Source organism: Apodemus sylvaticus, chromosome 18, assembly GCF_947179515.1.
Source record: "Apodemus sylvaticus chromosome 18, mApoSyl1.1, whole genome shotgun sequence".
Classification (NCBI taxonomy): domain Eukaryota; kingdom Metazoa; phylum Chordata; class Mammalia; order Rodentia; family Muridae; genus Apodemus; species Apodemus sylvaticus.
The window spans coordinates 60,627,246-60,647,352 of NC_067489.1; the positions used below are offsets into that span (position 1 = coordinate 60,627,246).

At 33.4% G+C, this 20,107-nt stretch overlaps 1 protein-coding gene across 5 annotated transcripts in view; it reads left to right on the forward strand.

Moving 5' to 3' along the window:
• Positions 1-20,107, forward strand: part of Spock3 (SPARC (osteonectin), cwcv and kazal like domains proteoglycan 3) — a 436,085-nt gene that overhangs the window by 156,691 nt on the left and 259,287 nt on the right. For 4 of the 5 annotated variants that reach the window (XM_052162253.1, XM_052162254.1, XM_052162255.1 and 1 more), the window contains one exon: positions 16,346-16,460. The exons of the other annotated variant lie outside the window; for it this stretch is intronic. In XM_052162253.1, the coding sequence (XP_052018213.1) occupies positions 16,346-16,460 (115 nt within the window). The remainder of the gene's footprint in view (positions 1-16,345; positions 16,461-20,107) is intronic. 5 annotated transcript variants of the gene reach the window in all.

Consider the following 20,107-nt stretch of genomic DNA (forward strand, 5'->3'; position numbering starts at 1 on the left):
AAACTGTAGGAGAAATATTCTTCCCCAGAGAAAAGAATAAAAACTAGTTATATAGAGACCAAGCAGGTTATATGTAGATAGATATACATCTATACATGCCATGACAGTTGGTTAAAACAAAGGAACTACTCAGAAGGAGGAAAAGGAATGGTAAAATGTAATTATAATATATAACATTATTACTTTACAATCAAAAAAATAAAAAGAAATTATTAAATTAATAAAATGATCAAAGCTAATAAAATGAAGGGTTATTTATGCTGTCATATGACAATTGTTGTTTCTAGTAAATTCTAACAGTCCTTTATTGAAAGAGTGGAATTTAGTAAAAATCATAAAGCTTTACAATAAACACATTTATATTTTTCTATCTTATATTTCTTTTAAATGTATTTGTCTTTTTAAAAATAAATTTATTTGTTTTTTTAAAGTATATATATATATGTATATATATATATATACATATATATATGTGTGTGTGTGTGTGTACACGGATATTATACAGATACATATGTGCATCACCTGCATGCATGTTGTCCATGAAAACCAAAAGGGTATTAGGGTATTGGATATCATGGACCTGATATTATAGGTAGATAGGAGATTCCATGTTGGTACTTACTATCTTGACCAGTGCAAAGCACAATAATTCAATTGTAATATGAATTATTTCTACTGCAGAAAATTATGCCTGTGACCTACATTTTTATTTCAACAAATGGGTGTTTTTACACATGATGTTTGAATACTACATTCCACAATACATAAGCTAGATAAAAGACACTCATTTGGAAGATTGCTTATTTGAATCTTTCTGTTGCCTAATGATGACAATACAGATGTTTCATGTTAATGTGACACAAGCTCGAGTTTTCTGAAAGAACAGAATCTCAACTGAGGAAATGCCTTCACAAGATCAAGCTATTCTACTATACTCATAGATAGACTCATAGATCAGTGCCTAACCAATCATCATCAAAGAGGCTTTGTCCAACAACTGATGCAAACAGTTTCAAACACCCCCAAAAATTTTGTCTAGAGCTCAGAGAATCCCTCAGAAGATGGGGAGGAAGATTTTAGGAGCCAGACAATCAGAGTCTGCATAGGCTTGAGCTAGGCCCTCTACATGTATTATGGTTGTACAGATTAATGTCCTCATGAGACTCCTAACAGTGGGAGAGGCTGTCTCTGAATTTTTTATTTTTATCTTTTACTTTTGTTCTACTACCAAGTTGCCTTGATATGAAGGTTTGTGCTAAAGACATGCTTTGGGTCTGTTCCTTGGAGATTTAGATTTTTCTCTGAAGGGAAATACAGAAACAGTGGGTCTGTATGAGAGAGAAGGTGGAAGGGGTACTTGAAGAACTGGAGGAAGGGGAAATTGCTCTTGGGATATAATGTATGAAAGAAGAATTTAATGTATGACTTCTATTTGAAATCTGGGTGATGAATATAGTAGGCAAGATGCCTCTGTGACTTCTCTATCAGCTCCTGTCTCTAGGTTCCTTCCCTAGCTTAGTTATTGAACTGATTTCCTTTAATGATGAACAGTGCTCTGGAAGTGTAAGCCAAGCAAATGCTTTTCTCCTCGATTTGTCGCAGTAGTAGAATTTTGTAGCAGCTATAGAAACCCTAACTTAGAAGCATAGTAGAAAACTGGAAAACAGGAAGTGAGAGATTCTTAGCAGTTACAATTTCTACTAGAAGATTCTATTGCTGCCAGTAGATACTGCAACACTTGAATCTAGTTCTTGCCCCATAAAGATCTTATCAAATTTTCTTTACCCTATTTCCAAACCAATGGTTTAATTTTTCATGTGATATATACTGATTTACATAAAAATGAGAGAGGGAATGAGCTTACAAACAGGAATCAAGTAAAGCAGCTAATCCGACTGATGTTTAAAGAAGACCAAATCATAATTAAATCACATACAAATATATACATAGCACATATCTCTGAACAAAATAGTAACTTAAATTTAACTGTTGCTTTAAACATATGTTTTGAAAGAACATAATGACTGCAACATAGAACTTTTACAATAGAGGATGAATACTCACAATGGCCATTCCAAAACAGATAAGTCACATAACTATTAATTAAAGGAGTTATCTACTTCTACAAAACCATCATGAATGATGGCTGACCTTCTAGGAACTTAACACATGAAACTATCAATAGAACTTAGATCAACACAAAAGTACTGAAAAATTAAGGAGAAAATGGAAAAAGAAAAATCAATAATTGGAACAAAATTTAACATACCTCCCTTGGAAGTATTATGTAAGAAAATAATTATCTAACTTCTGGAGAGTGGTGGGAAGGCATTGAGGGTGATGGGCTTATATAATAAGAAAACTTCATCTATTCTATTTGAAGGTGTAGGTGAACACGTCCCTGAAGAATGGCATTTCAAAAAATATGTCAAGAATAATTAAGAAGTTATTAACTGTACATTAAAGAAAGGCTTTGGCAGCTCTAAAATTTGACGTGAGATTTCAGGAGACACTTGTGTGATGCATGATGGAAGATGCTTCATAAACCCTACCACAGACTTCTCTGATCATTTTCAGCTCATCTATCAATATCACATTGTACAAAGGCGTTTATACCTCATATGTAAAAGTAAGAAAACTTCAAAGTGAACCGCAAATGCAAAAAAAAAAAAAAAATCCATGTAATTTTCATTAGAAATTACAAACTTTTACATACTAAAAGTAATTAAAATTTGGCATACAAATGAATTCAAATTAGAAAGCCAATTGTCATAAACTCACTTCCCTAGTTCCTTAATGGAAATGTTTGTGTTTAAGTTTTTCTTTTCTCTCTAACAATGGAAAATGATTATTTTAGAAATTAATAATTCCCTTACTAATGTCAAAGAATACCTTCAGCATGTGGGGCTAACATCAGGATCTTTCAGTTATAGTTTATACATGCTTATTTAGCAAAGAAGAACTAATCAGCATTTATTTTAGCTCTGGAGTAACTTCTAGTTAGATGGGAAAATTGCAGACATTTTTTTCTTCCCTTTAAGATTTCCTTATTATGCTTGATGGAAATCACCTTTAATCCCAGCCTTCAAGAGCAATGCAGAAGAACCAGGACTTAAGTCTGGCTTTGAATACATACTAAGTTCAGCATTAGCCTGCACCATATGAGACACTGTCTCAAAACAAAAACATCATAAATTATTAATATATTGTATGTGGATCCAGTGACTATATCCAAATCTTTGACTTGAATGTATTCTTGTGATACAGACATTCTTTAAATTCCACCCATGCTATTGTGTCAAATAATTTCATAATTCTTCCCCTGTCTGGTATAGCAGGTGTACTGACATAGTGACAAGAGACTGTGTATATTCAAATCAAATAGTAGCTGATCTTTCTATGTTTGATTCTAAATAGTATAAGATCATTAGAAATAACTAAACATTTTTAAAACAGATTGTATTTTATAAAAGTAATTGGTGCAATTTTTTAGCATTGATCAGAAGACCTCAGTAAGTTCATGACTAAAGATATTGCCATGTCTTTCCTTCTCATAACTTGAATGAAAATGATTAAATCTTGACATGTATGTATGTTATATGCAGATTGTTAATCTGGTTTAAAATGCTATTACATGAAACTCTTCAGGGGCAATATCTACATGTTTTATATATATAAGGCCATAAATATACTGAACTTTTGTTCTTTTATACTGTTTAAGACTGCTAATTTCAACCAAATAACTACAGGATACCACAATTCACTGAGATATTTTTGAATGTTGAACAGGACATTTAAAGCTTAAATCAAGGGAAATAATGTGGAAGAGGTCCTGATTATTTAATTAAATGGACTACTTAGTGGCCCTAAACATTTATTTTTTCCTACCACCTGGTAACTCTTCAATATTAGTTGACATTGACCACTCTTTGGTCACTAAGTAGTCCATAGAATAATTTTATAGCACATGGTCTCAGTCTTGGAAATGAATGAATTAACATTCTCTAGTTGACTGATAAGCACAGTTCCAGGTGAAAAAGCAGAAGAATAAGAGAGGGACCAGCAAATACAAGATTAGTATAAGATACTCTGGCTTATTCCATAGGGTAGAAAGTGATGAGCCTAATTTAGTCATTCAAATTTTAAAGAGACATTTTTTGCATCTGTTTTCTAATTATATTCACCTTCCAAATATTTCAAGATTTATTATCAAAAGCATAATTGCTGTGTTTCAAAGTACTCTCAAGGTCTCTCATTAATAATTTAATATACTTTATTGGAAAAAATTCAAAATTTATTCACTTTGTATGAACTTCATATATTATTTAATTCTGACCCTTTTGTATATTTTATACTATTGTTACCTGGAAGAAAAGAAAATGAAAGTGGAAATTATTTTGACTGTTAGAAATAGTGTAAATATGGTATTTATGAACTCTCTGTTACAATATACATATACACATACACATACAGACACATGTATGTGTATATATATATACAGAGAGAGAGAGACAGACAGACAGACAGATAGACAGACAGACAGACACACTTCTTCTTTCCTTAGTATCCTGAATGCTTGGACTGTAGTCATAAAGGTACAAGAATACCTATATGAATTCTTGAATTTTCTGTTATTACTCTCAGTAAGTAGATGGTCTAAAGTGATCATTAAAGACAATTTAATAGTACTTGTGGAAAGGGTTTTTAACAGTTACAGAATCAAAAATTGAATGATAAAATACAAGAGGTCTCTGATAAAGAGACATTTTAACTATTGGGACTTAACAAATAATAGATGTAGCAAAAATTGAGACCATCAGAAAAATACTTTCTCATAGCAATCCATAAAATAAAACAAAGAATACTAGGAGGTAGTTAAGGAAATAAATGCATTCTTTAACTGTAGCTACTGTTCAGTAGGCTCTTTAGAGGAAGAGAGATCCAAGATGATATGTCTATAAAGGTACAAGAATACCCATATGAATTCTTGAATTTTCTGTTATCACTCTCAGGAAGTAGATGGTCTAAAGTGATCATTAAAACAATTTAATAGTAATTGTGGAAATTACAATTTAATAGTAATAGAAATTGTGTTAAACATGACTGTCTTACACCATAAAGCTGTTGTAGCCATAAAAGATGTGTTAGATTTACTGTCAGAGAATGCATAGGCCAGTATACTATTTTCTCCCTCAACATATAACCTCACTGTAACTTTCCTGTTATCCCTAATTTATAGGGATATAATTTATAAACTCTAGTCCCTTTAATGTCTCTCTAGGAAAGAATGCTGATTTTTCCATAATCATTATAGAATCAAAAATGGAAGAATTGCATGCAACTTCTGTGTTCAGAAGTGGACATAGTCTCTAAAGGAAATCAAGATTCTAAAGCTTTCACTTGTTTCATGAAGGCTGAGTTACCTGCTCCTCCTTTGCAGTATTCTCTCTAACCTCCCTCCATTCCTCTTTGCCAGAAACATTCAGAACTTTGCATTTTATTTTGCTTTGTAAAAATCCAAAATTCTGACTCCTATCTTAAATTGCATAGATCTAAGCCATTGTGGTCGTGAAATAGAAATAACCTGTTCTGTTAGATATGAGTACTAGGAAGCATCCAAGTAGGTCTCCTTTTCTCTGGGTGTAGCTATTCTGCCAGGAATAAGAATTTTCTGACGCTCATTCCAGTTAACTGGAGAAGATTCACTTTGAGCTCCTGGGGACCAAATGTTCTTTCTAAAGAACAGTGCTTTACTGAGCCTCAAGCTATGACTTTAACTCTTCAGGGGGAAAAGCATTATCCAGATAAATGTTATGAGAAAAAGCATTTAGACAACATGATAGAATGTAAATCCATTTAGTCATGACAAATATTTATATTGGGATTTCTATATATGCTACTACAGTCACTGTGTATATGTAGTTTTTGAACAAAAACTGCAAAGGCTCCAGAATAGTCTTTATGAATTGTACAGGAAAATTAAAAATATTCATTTATTTTTGCTTTGATTTTGTATGTGTATTTTATCCATACCTATGTGTTATATACATTGTATACTTTCAGGGCCACAACATTCCTGAATATTTCACAAGATTGTTTTATTAACTATTAAATATGGTTGCTTTCAAGGGATTATTGCTGGACACAATGTTTTTCTTGCTTCTTTACAAAACTTGAAAAATATTGATGAATTTACTTTTCAATTAATTTTTTTGAGAATTTCACAAATAAGTAATATGGTTACATGATTTTCATCCCTTTCCCCTTTTCTTTCATACTTATATCTATGACTTCTATAATTGTCATTACCCACACACCCCACACATCTGTCTGTGTTTATGGCTGACTATGTGGGATTGCATAAACTTTCAAGAGAATTATCCCTGGATAAAATTGATTTGCCCATTCTTAAAAGCCATTGATTACCTATAACTATTTATATAGGGTGGTACTTTGTGAAATTCCTCCCATATACACTGGCATGTTGATTGCTGCTATCATTTTGCAGCTTTTGTATTTTTTGTTTTGTTTTGTTGTTGTTTGGTTTGGTTTTTTGAGAGACTTGTTTCTCTGTGTAACAGCTCTGGCTGTCATGGAACCTGCTTTGTAGACCAGGGTAGCCTCAGAGTCATAAAGTACTACCTGCATCTGCCTACCATGTCCAGAGATTAAGGGCACGAGCAATTACTGTCTAGAGCATAGAACAAATTCTATTTGTTTTTAATTTTTGAATTATTTTTAATTTTTAACATACTTAACATAACTTTTCTGTGTTGAGTGATCTAGGTCCTCTATGTTTTCTTCCACCCCTAACAGTGGGTGGAAGAAAGTGAGACTCATTCTGCTTGTGAGGCCTTCTGTGGACATTTATTAGGCTAACTGACTCTCATTTTTTGTTCAACTCAGTTTGAGTTTTCTTTAGTATGTCTTTCTTTTCATTGAATCCTATTATGCTGTCCTCAGTTGTTCTAATCATTTTATTCAGATTTTATGTTTTCTTGTATTTCAATTAATTCATTCTTATTCTCTCTATTCTTATTTATATTTACTTGGATCCCATTTCAATGATCTGAATTTGTTAAGTAGTTTCAGAATTGTTCTGTTGACTAATATGTCTTGAATTTCACCTCAGTTATTTTTCTTAGAAAATATAACTATGAAGCTGATATTCTCTGGGGGAACACTACTGTCTTGCATTGTCTTACTATTTGTGTTTCTGTGAAAGAAGGTGGGCATGTGCATTTAAGAGGTTTATCTTTTGAAATGTCTTGCTACCTTAGAAGGATGGAATCCTAAGGTAGGGTTGCAGAATAGTTGGCTTATGGGAGAAAAATAGATGGGTCAATGCTAAGGAACCAAGGTGTAGTGTGTCGGAGAGGTAACATAAAAAATCCAGGTTGTAAAGTAATTATGATACGTAAGTTGGGACTTGAAGAGAAACAAGTATGTGGCAGAGCAGAGGTTAAGTCACTTACATAGATAAGGGTAGATGTATCACATGGGGAAAACATGGCGAGCAGGACTGGAGACAGATTGGTTACAGTTGGTGCATAAGAGTTGTGGGTGGGAAGTAACTTAGGACCTGGGATGACTGAAAGACCACTTTTGGTGGCTGACATGTGGAATTTGAAGAGGAGTAAACATCAGTTGTGTAATTGGAAATTAGGACCCCACCAAATGGGGCAGGATTACTCACCAGTTTGCCCTCAAGAAACTTCATCAGTCAGTCAGTAGTCCCATGTTTTATTTTTGGCTGAGTTTTCTGCTTCACTGAGTAGTGGATGTGAGAAAGTTATTAATATTTGCATGTTATAAAAGTATTTAAAACTATTCATTGAAACAAAGGAATATGCCTTCTTACTGAGATATCATTTTTATAGAATGATCATGTAATTATGTTGAATATATAACTTTATACATTTTATGATATGAAAATAGATGTAATAAGAATGCCTGTATCAAGATAAATAAACTTTCTACCACTGCCCTCTTATACCACTTCTCCTGTTTTTATCTTCCTATTTATCCACGAGGGGTGTATGTGTGTGTGTGTGTGTGTGTTTGTCTGTATGCCTGTGTGCACATGTGTGTAAGTGAACAAATATTAGAAATATTAGATGAATTCCAATTCCACAACTAATTTTCATCCTTTTGCTAATTAGCTTCTGGGTTTGTTTAGAAAGATTTCCTGTGACATTTGTTGGTTTTCATTGTTAGGAAGCCAAAAATCATTAGCCAAATACAAATCTTCACTAAGAAATTTTATTTAGGAAAGTGGTAAGTTTAGAGACAAAGGATGTTCTTTCATGGAAGTGAAGTCTGAGGAAGGCAGAATATTAGTCACACTTGGCTAGAAATCCAATAGTAGGTAGCTAGAACAGTTACATGGCTTGATGTAATAGATGGAGTAGGCACATAACAGCTACCAATGATGTCATAAATCTTAGAAGCCAAATATAGTATTTTCTACGTGTCTACATATAGTCTAAGCCCTCATCACACTTTCATGCATTTTGAAATAAACAACTTTTCTTTATGAAATAAATCTTTGTTTTCAAGGTCCTGTCTCTCAGATTAATTAAACCACAAAGAGGTTATAATCTGTTATTTTATAATGTAGATAGCTATGTTTCTTGATGTATGAGTGGAAATACTAAACCTTGATCCAAGAGTTATACTTAAATCTACTCAGCCACCTGTAGCATTAGGTTGGATTTTTCATAATGCTTTTCTTAGAAGCAATTTTTTAGTAGTAACACACAATTCAATTTTAACTATGCAAATAAATCTACATGCTTATAATAAAAATGTGTCATTTTCTGTATTGAATACTATAGTATGTAGAAAAATGAAAATTATAGATTTTCACTAATAGTGAGTTTATCTGGTAGGAATCTATTTTATAAAAGAAATTCTATTAGTATTTATCATATTACACATTTGGAAGATTATGTGATATGTCAATAAAGAATAATATAGAATTGAATACAATAGTAAACTAATATCTCTTTTTATCCTCAACACAAGTAAAATATCACTGGAATGAATTTCTTGTTTATAATAACATTTAGATTCTTCAGTAACAGATGTAGCAATATAGTAGTAAATTATATATCTTAAATTTTATCAGATAAAACATTATTTATATGATATTTTTATTTATATTTCCCTTCAAGCAATGCAGATTTGGCTAATAGTATTGATTACCTTGAGCATCATGGCTTTGAAATTAATATGACAGGGGCAACAGGGATAAAAAATGATTGACATGCATACAGAAAAGCTAGACATAGTTGGACCTGCCTTTCTCATGGACCAGTAACCCAGGAACTGCATATTTATTATGTGCAGCTTACGGAGAAAATAAGTTTGTTAGTTTCTGTAGGCATCTCTTCAAGGAGCAGCCTCAGGCTGTAGTTATACAATGCAGGAGGAGGAAACTGTAGCTGATCTTTTTTCATATACCATCACTATCCTTACTAAGCTCAGAAGATAGCCTTTCTATTCCCTGGGCCTGACCTGGGGAAGGCTCACCATTCCTGTGGAAATGAAGCATTGGGGCCCTCATGTCAACAACCCCCATCCACTCAGGCTTCCGTCCACAGCAGACTTCTATGTTCAGTTTTGAAATGGTGAAGTCAAAATGACTGATAATTGGTTCTATGTACCTGAAGATAAATTAGGTTTTGAAACTAAGAAAGTCACTCAAAACACTTGTGACTACATTTATCACATTGAATACTGCAAAATTGGTTGTCAAAATTCTAATTTAGCATCAAACATTATCTCTTTTTTTATGCTCCTCACTTGTCCACCTGCTATTAGAGCATCTGGTATGTTTTAACCTTCCAAGGCACTTTATCACCTTTTAGTATTACACCAAAATTAGCTTATAATTTTGTATGTGTAGTTTGCGTGTTTCAGGTTTTGTTTTTGGCCTGCCCTCTCTCTTTAGGTCTTCTGATGAATTATTGACTAATAGTATTGAGTGCCCTGACCAGCATGGCTTTGAAATTAATATGACATGGGCCACAGAGATAAAAGAAATGACAGACACAGGTACAGAAAAGCTAGACTTAGTTTTTTTCAGTATTTTTAAAGAGGTTAAAAATTAAGATTCCTCTTTTTTCAGTGATTAATTGTATAGATGTACTGTAACCTTGGTGAGTAACTCTTGGAGCTCATCTGGAGTACAAGGTAGGACATTAGAAGAGAGTTATCTTTCATACCACTCCTTCCTTATCTACTATTTTAAGTGTGTTATACTTAATTTTTCATATATCATACATAATTAATAATAAACAGGTAATCATTTCTATTTTTCTTTTTCCTAATATAGTTAATAAAATGGTATTGATTCTGTTCATCTACAATTACTTCTTACTTTTTACACTTTGTTTTGTTCATTTGCATTTCTTACTGTTGATTGAAATGTCTGTAGTTCATTCCATTCATGAAAAATAGAAAAAAAAATTTCATTTGGCAATGTACTTTCTATTACAAATTTCTGTCTTCACTACTCTCAAAAGTGTAATTTCCCAACGTCTGTACTTCTATTCTAAATGTTGTTTTTTCATTTCTACAATAAAGAGAGGATGATAGGATGTTTAGCCATCCATTGCCACTAAGTGCCAGGCCTGCAACCAACATTCGGTTGCTATCAGTACAATGCTTTTATCTAGATTGTTTTCTGTTTCACATGTGTATTTTAATACTACATTTATTTTGAGTAATTTTCCCACAAGTCAATGCTTCATTATTTGAAGACCAGTGTTGTTTATTAATATACTAATTGAATCTTAAATTTCTTTTGAGAGTAAATGTTCTATTTTAATATTTTATGCCTATTTTTTATTTTTATACTTATACATTCATTTTTAAATAAATAAATTTAAAAAATGTATATGTATTATTTATTTTATTTTACTTCTACTACTATACTACTACTATTATTATTATTATTATTATTAATGTATGGTATTTTTTAGTTTCTTGATACCATAATTTTGTGTTAGTTAGTAGGTCTGTGGAAAGTTGGGAAAAGGTCAATGAATATGACTAAAATGGATTTTTTGAAACTTCTCAGAGAATGAGTAAAAATAAACCAACCAACCAAGCAAAATATGCTAAAGTTATATAATAACATTATATTCTCAAAATAAAGATTAAAAGTACTCAGAGTCTATACTATATTATTTCATGTTTCTTTACACTTTTACATTTGATATTTGCATGCTCTCATGCTCTATTGCCATTTTATCCTGTCTAATGTCAATGAACATAATTATTCACAGTGTTCTCTCACCTACTGAGGGAGAGAGCTGTAGAGAAAAATTCAATGATCTAGATATAACTTATGAAACATTTCTTATGTTTTTAGTGATTTATACAAATATTGAATTCATTATTATACTTTTTGTTGCTACTTAATCCAGTTAATATTACTTGATCTTAATCTCACCTACTAAAATTAATCTGCCTAATTTTTCAGTGCTTAAAAATTATCATTATATTATGATATTATGAAATTATACAGTTATATATATAGTTAAATATCCCAGAACTTACAGATTGAGAACTATCTTGAAATGGCATGAAGCTGTTCATAATCTATCATAGTTAAACACTCAAGCATTTAAAAACTGTTTCTTTTTAAACCTTTAAATTGGGTAATTATAACACTATTTTTTAAGGTAAGAAATAGCCATGCTATTGAGTTTGCAATTGTAATTGTTATTGCTAAGTCTCAAATGTAAATATAGCTAAGTTGTTAAAATTTATCATTACTGAATGTGTTTCAACTCTATAGCCTAAGGAATTTGCATTAACCCAAATTTAGTAACTATAGAATTCTCCCTTTTCTTATTCTTTTTCAACATATGTTTAAAAAAATTTGATTTCATTGAGTGTTCCACTTTTTTAAAAGTATTTATGTGTAGAAATGGTCTCTCTCTCTCTCTCTCTCTCTCTCTCTCTGTGTGTGTGTGTGTGTGCGCTCTCTCTCTCTCTCTCTCTCTCTCTCTCTGTGTGTGTGTGTATGTGTGTATGTGCACATACAATTCTCTCTTCCTTGTTTCCTTAACATTTAGTCTCTCATTGAACTTGAAGCTTTCTGTTTATTTGCTTTGACTGAGAACCAGTGAAACTTAGTCTGTCAGATCTGAGTGTCTCCGCCTCCCAATACTGAGTTACTAGTAAGCATAGCATGCCTGGTTTTATGGGGTGGTTGTTGATCCAAACTCAAGTTTGCATACTTATGAACAATGTGATCCCTTCCACTGATCAATTGCCTCAGTCCCTCAAGAATCATTCATAAACTGAAATTATAAAGCAGTTATTAATTTTTGATTTCTATGCTCTCATGCACTATAGCCACTAGATATTTTCTAATGCCGATAAGCATAATTATTAGTAGCCCTGTCTTACTTTGTGAGGGAGAAAGCTATAGAGAATAGAAAAAGTTAATAAAATAGATATGCTTTATATAAGCATGTTTCTTAAAATGTTAGTTTTCTGTAGGAGTCTGACTAGTTCCTCTGCATATGTTATAGGTGAGTTTAAGTTGGTGTTTTTGTGGTTCTCTTAACAGTAGGAGTAAGGGCTGTTCCTGACTCTTTTGCCTATTTTTGGGATCCTTTTCTTCCTAACGCATTGCCTTGTCCAGCCTGATGGTATGTGCCTGATCTTATTGTAGCCTGAGATGCTGTGTTTTTTTAATGTCCCTGTGAGGCCTCTTCTTTTCTGATAAGGGGAAGAAAGAAGGGGAAACTGAGGTCAAGATGTAATATATGAGAATTTTATTTATTTATTTTTTTAATATTTTTATTTTCTATATTCTTTGTTTACATTCCAAATGATTTCCCCTTTCCCGGATCCCCCCTCCCCATATGTCCCATACACCTTCTCTCCATCCCTTCTCCAATCACCTCCCTCCTTTTTCTCTGTCCTTATTAGCTTTTTAACTTTAGCATTATAAAATCTAATCATACAAATCTAATCATTTTACAAAATGAAAAACAGAATCTTCAAAATGAAAGTGATGGCAGTAAAGATTTTCGTAGTGCATGTTATTTTCCTATAACTAACCTCTGAGGTGCTGTTTATAGTTTTTAGATGGATTATATTAAGGCTTGACAATTGTTTTAATAAAATTGTGTGTTCATATTTGAGTCATATGTGAATGGGTGAAGAAGTTCTGGTGTTAAAATTCCCTTGACCTATATTGAATCTTTATTCTCTGAGAAGTAAAAAAAAAAAAAAAAAAAAAAGAGCTATATTGCAAAGGCAGTAAGATAGACATTGTCTGGAGGAAAGATATGCCCTTGGAGAATGTATTTGAAATTCAAGTGACTAGGATAGAGATGGCCCTTAAGTGCATCCGCATGGGAAGGGATCTGTGTAGAATACAGTAGTAACAAGCCTTCTACTTCTGGGGCATAAACATGCTGTGGTAAAACATAGTAGAAGAAAATGAAGAGTTATTAAGAACCAAGAGTGTATGAGGAAAACAATTCTGCCAAGTATTTATGAACAAAGTCCAGTCACGAAAAATGTCCCTGAAGAAGAAAATTTACCATGGAACAAATGTCCTGATTACCTACTAATTGTGGTACAGATAAACTAAAGAAGTCTTCAATCTACATTTGCTTTAGTGGAAGATATGAAATCTGATGATTTTATTAGAAGATTTGGAGATATTTGTTCTAGCTTAAAAGATTATCTAAACCCTAATTTCCTATAGACAGATAAAGAAAAACAGGCATAAATTATTATTTGTAGTGACAGAATTGCAGTCAACACATTAATTTACTGAGTTCTCAATACTAAGGAATTCCTGTTAAGGTGTAAGCTTTTGTGGCTATGTTGTTGAAAATAGCTTTTCTCATATAGTGTATTTCATTATGGTTTTTCCTCCCTAATCTCCTCCCTGATCTTTCCAGTGAATCCAACTATATGTCTACCTCTCTCTTTTTTTATTGGTTATTTTAGTTATTTACAATTCAAATGTTATCCCCTTTCCCTATTTCCCCTCTGCAAACCCTGTATCCCATCCCTCCTACGCCCTGCTTCTATAAGAGTGCTCCCCCACCCACCCACCCACCTCTGCCTCAGTGCCCTAGCATTCGCTTACACTGGGTCCTCAAGTGTCCACAGAAAAAGGGGCTTTTCCTCCCATTGATGCCAGAGAAGGCCATCTTCTGCTATATACATAGCTGGAGCCATGGGCCCCTCCATGTGTATTCTTTAGTTGCGTGATGGTTTAGTCAGTGGGAAATTTGAAGGGTCTGGTTGGTTAATATTGTTGATCTTCCTATGGGGTTGCAAACCATGTCAGTTCTTTCAATGCCTACCCTAACCAGTCCATTGAGATCTGCACTTATTCTAATGGTTATCTATGTGCATCTGCATCTGTATTGGTCAGGCTCTTGCAGAGCTTCTCAAGGGACTGCTGTAGCAGTCTCCTGTCAGCAAGTCCTTCCTGACTTCTTTCTTTTTTTCAAATATAAATATTTGCATTTTATTTTCTATATTCTTTGTTTACATTCCAAACGATTTCCCCTTTCCCAGATCTTCCTTCCCCATATGTCCCATAAGCCTTCTTATCTCCACCCATTCTCCAATCACCTACCTCCTTTTTCTCTGTCCTTTTATTCCCCTCCAATGCTAGATCAATCCTTTCCAGGATCAGGACCCTCTCCTTACTTCTTCATGGGAGTCATTTGTTATGATAATTGTGCCTTGGGTATTCAGAGCTTCTGGGCTAATTAATATCCACTTATCAGAGATTGCATTCCATGTGTAGTGTTTTGTGATTGGGTTACCTCACTTAGGATGATATTTTCCAGATCAAACCATTTGCCTAAAAATTTTGTGAAATCATTGTTTCTAATGGCTGAGTAGTATTCCATTGTGTAAATATACCACATTTTCTGTATCCATTCCTCCTTTGAGGGACATCTGGGTTCTTTCTAGCTTCTGGCTATTATAAATAAGGCTGCTATGAACATAGTGGAGCATGTATCTTTATTACATGCTGCGGAATCCTTTGGATATATGCCCAGGAGAGGTATAGCAGGGTTCTCCGGAAGTGTCATGTCCAGTTTTCTGAGGAACCGCCAGACTGATTTCCAAAGTGGTTGTACCATCTTACTGCCCCACCAGCAGTGGAGGAGTGTTCCTCTTTCTCCACATCCTCCCCAACACCTGCTGTCTCCTAAGTTTTTGACCATAGCCATTCTGACTGGTGTGAGGTGAAATCTCAGGGTTGTTTTGATCTGCATTTCCCTAATGACTAATGATGTTGAGCACTTCTCAAGGTGCCTCTTGACCATCCAAATTTCTTCAGGTGAAAATTCTTTGTTTAGATCTGTACCCCATTTTTAATAGGGTTATTTGGTTCCCTGGAGTCTAACTTCTTGAGTTCTTTGTGTATATTGGATATTAGTCCTCTATCAGATGTAGGGTTGGTGAATATCCTTTCCCAATTTGTTGGTTGCCGTTTTGTCCTTTTAACAGTGTCCTTGGCCTTACAGAAACTTTGTAATTTTATGAGGTCCCATTTATCAATTCTTGATCTTAGAGCATAAGCTATTGGTGTTCTGTTCAGGAACTTTTCCCCCGTGCCCATGTCCTCAAGGGTTTTTGAAATCTATTAACTTTTGCCAAGTACTAACTTTCACCACTCCCCCAAATAGCTAAGAAATTCATCAGATAGCTTCTTAGAACTTTGGGAAAAAATCTTCCTGCCTCCTGCTTTTTCCACCTCTCTGATGTAAATTATCGTGATTTTTAAACTTCCTTTTTTCTGATTTTACTTGTTCCATGAAATTATATAACTTTGTGATACTGCTTCTATGTTGTAATATAGTATTTGGGATAACATTTTTTTATGTTCTCAGGCTATGGTCACTCAAAATAACTCCAGAACAAACTATTCTTTATTCTCTTCCATGTGAGAGTAGTAGTTTGGGATTAACTTTCTTACATACTTTCCAAATATAGTACCTTATGAATTGGAATTTCTGAGAAGAATATGTTGGACAGAACTAAACTATAATCCTGTCTGAGTTACAAGGTTAGAATTAGACACAAGTATCTGTAGAATAAAAGTATCAGGATGTCTCATAGACACTATGATTACCAGGAGTAAGACCATAGGGAGTGGTTGGTGTGCATATGATCAAAATATATTATTTGTATATATAAAATTGTCCAAGTTTAAAAAATATACCACAAAATAATGGAACAAACTTTTTATATTCTAGTTATGTTTGAAGAGATTTAGTATCTCCCATTACAGAATCATGAAAATTATCTCTCTTCATTTTTCTACTCTTCTCTGTAGCTTTAGATCCTGCTAAGGACCCATGCTTAAAGACGAAATGCAGCCGCCACAAAGTCTGCATTACTCAGGATGCTCAGACTGCACTGTGCATCAGTCACCGGAGGCTCACACACAGGTAAACACTATGGATTAAATCTTGCTAATAGACCAGTTTTACTCCACATGTTATAAATAATTACTGATATCTGTTAATACTTGATAAGGTATTTGTTTAAAAGGCTCCAAAAGCTTCGGTATCTTGTTTTAGAAATGGGTTAAGCATTGTTGTCAATTATAATTACTAGAGACTATATAGTTTAAAATGTATTATACAAATCTGACTTTGTACAGTTAAGGTTAGAATATTTTATCTGAATAGTTATGCTTTTTCAAACTTAAACAATAGTTGCAATCTGCATTCTCCTGTTAGTGATTTGCAGTGAAAGCTCTGAATTGGACAACCCTGTGAAGAGAAAGATACTTTATTGGGGTGGTAGACAGGAAGACAATCTGCTAGGCTACCTCAGAGAATAGAGATCAGTACCTGATGGGAAAAGCCCTGCCTGTTTTATTGGTAGGGTAGTGGACAAGGAGCCAGAAAAGCCAGGGGATTACAATAGGGACTTTTATCTATTGTAGGTTATTTGGGTTAATTGTGAACCAAGAGCCCTGGGACAAATGTACTTCATCATTGAGGGTGGGTAATATAAGTGGCTTCCCAGGAAAAAAGCTTTCTTGAAAGATGCCTATGGATTATTGAGGTTAGGTTTAGCCAAAAGTAATCCTTTTCTCACCACTTAGAGTCCTGCCTGGTTTAACTTCAACTGTCATTTAGGTGATTGTCATCAACACTGTCCTTGTTGAACCTAACTTCCACATCTTATTTTTGCTTATAGCTGTGAACACATCTCAGTATACATTACAAAATGTGTACACTTAAAGAAAAAATTGGTTTGTGATTGTTCATGGTAAAAGCATACAATCATAATTTGGAGATTTAGGACAATATTAAAGAAAATTTTCTTTAAGAATCATTCTGCTGGTCCTTGATGCCATACCCTCAAGCAGACAAATATTCCTTGATACTGGATTATAAATATCATGTTATCAGAGGACCCATTATCCCTGTATATTTACTTCTAATTTGAGAAGTCATTCATTTACAAATAGTCTGTGCTACATGTTACCAAGATTTGAAGACTGTCAGTCAACATAATCCTAGTGGAACTAACCAATGGAAAGAAGGGATCCATTATTCTTACTACATTCAGGGAATACTATTCATACCTTTCTTTGCAAAAGTGGATTAAGTTATGTATTGTCTTTAAATAAAATTAACAAAGGAAAATTGCTACAAGCATAGTTTCAGAAGAAAATTGAAATTGTTTTTGTTAGACATGTTACAAATATATTAAAGACATGGGTTTCTCTCCCCAGATTCTTCAAATGTGAGGAAGTAGGATCATAAATTTTATATCTTCCAAGGTTAGAAGCAGAATTTATATCCAACCTGGACAACTTTATAAGACTCTATCTAGACTAAAACATTAAAGAATGACTAGATCCAGAGCTTACTCGTAGGATACCTAGGGTGTGTAACTAGCTACCATGAAAAAAAAAACACAGAAAAAACACACCAAGAGATGGAGAACATGAATATTAAGGAAGAAAAATGCAAAAAGCAAATACTTACATTAAAGTAATGTTATATATATAATATATATATATATATGTATATATATATGTATATATATCATTGTATAATGGCTTATTTCATACTCTGCTCAGATTAGAAAATTTATTATATGATGGTAATTGTACAGTGCCAGATACTTAGAAACAAGGCAGATAGGAAAAATTGTTAATAGCTCATGAGATATATGTATGTTCTGTTGGTATAGTGACTATAGAAATTAAAGGGTAGCTTTTAAAATTTTAAATCACAAGTATATGATATCAGTGTTCTACAAAAATTCACAAAATGAAAAGACCAGACTTGCCAGCATACATTGTCATTCAGTCATGACTACTGTATTTTATAAATAAAGTAGTGGAAATCCTGTAGTTTTGTTATTGACCTATTTCCAAGGATCCTAAAGACTTCTGAATTTCCTAAAGCTTTTACCCTTAATCTGCACGGTTCTCAGTGTTAGAATTTCATATATGAAATGTTGAGTGAAGAGTTTGACTTGAACAATAAGTAGGCAAGTGGTGTCAAAATGCTTTCAAATGAGATTCAGTACCTACGTTGAGAGATTGGATCAAATATATCATTTATTTATAAGCAAGAATTGGAGCTAGAGAAGCTTCTTGGTAGTTGAGAGGTTTCTCTGCTCTGTCAGTGAAACCAGATTTTGTTCTCAGTGACTACATGGGACAGCTAACAGCAGTAACTCCATTTCCAGGGGTTTTGATACCCCTTTCTGGCCTGTGTAGACACTGAATCCACAGGATATATATATATAAATTTATATATAAATAGTCAGTCTCACAAATATAAACATAATATTAATCAATTAAAATAAGAGCAATGAATAGTTTACTTCTTAATTTATTTTTAATCAATTAAAATAAAGGCGAAAATGGCCTTTATGAGTTATACAATCATAGTGTCTGTGCACCTGGTTCAGATTTTCATAGGCCTCATTGGCTCTTTCTTTCTGACTTCAAGAACCTTAGTAAAATCCCAAGTCTATTTGCAGAGATTGACATCTGAGCTCATTCATAATCATGCTCCCTCACTGTGATGACTTAACTACAACCCCAGGGAGGTGACTCAGCAACTAAAGGCACTTATCACTAAGTTTGGTGACCTTCATTGGATTATTACAACCATCATAGAAAGAGAGAACTGAATCTTACCAGGCACCTCTGACTTGCAGCAATGCTCAATGGCATGCACATCCCTACAGTCCCACCTCCTCACAAAATCAATCAATCAACCAATAAATAAATACATTTAAAGGTAATTTTAATAGACTACAAACAGAAGGAAATGTGTTATCCATTTTCCATGGTAAGAGTGGTCAGAAACAAAAAGCCTAGATATTACTGAGTGAAACCTATTAAACTACCTTGAAACATAGCAGCTGCACATTTTTTTTAGGGGCCAGTGGAGTGAAAAAAATCTCTAGGATTTAAATTGGCATGTTTCAGTGTTTTATGTAAACTGTATTTAGTGTTTTGTGACTGACAGCAACTACTTGAAATGATGCACTAAATATAATCTACATTCACACAAGACAAGTTGATAATCCACATAACAAATATATTAATAATAATACACATAAATAGCTCAATATTACGATTAATAGTCTGTATGCTTTGAGAAGGCAGCACAAACTGCATGTGTACACAGCCCCATAGGAACTAGAACTTCGGTATACAGGCTGATCAATGACAAAGCTAATATGAGAGATAACAACTTAAATTCAAAGGTATGTAACATGCTGATGTATAATAGTAAATGCAAGAAATAGAAACTAATTAATCAGATTTTTATACTGTTATAATGTTATAGTATAATTTTACACTGTTTTAGTGTTAGGATAGCACTAAAAATAAATGGATTCCCCTGTCTGCAGCCTCAAGTGTTGGGAGAGTCTTGTTATTCAAAGATGCCTTTCCTAATGCCCATTCCAAATGTTACATTACAACATCTTCTTATTTGCCTTAGGGTTTCAAACTTCTCTTATAATGTTCATTGAATTTTCAATAAATTAACCCATTCAAGCTTTCATTAGTTTAATTGGACATTTTATGATGTTTGCTCCTTTGTCCTTC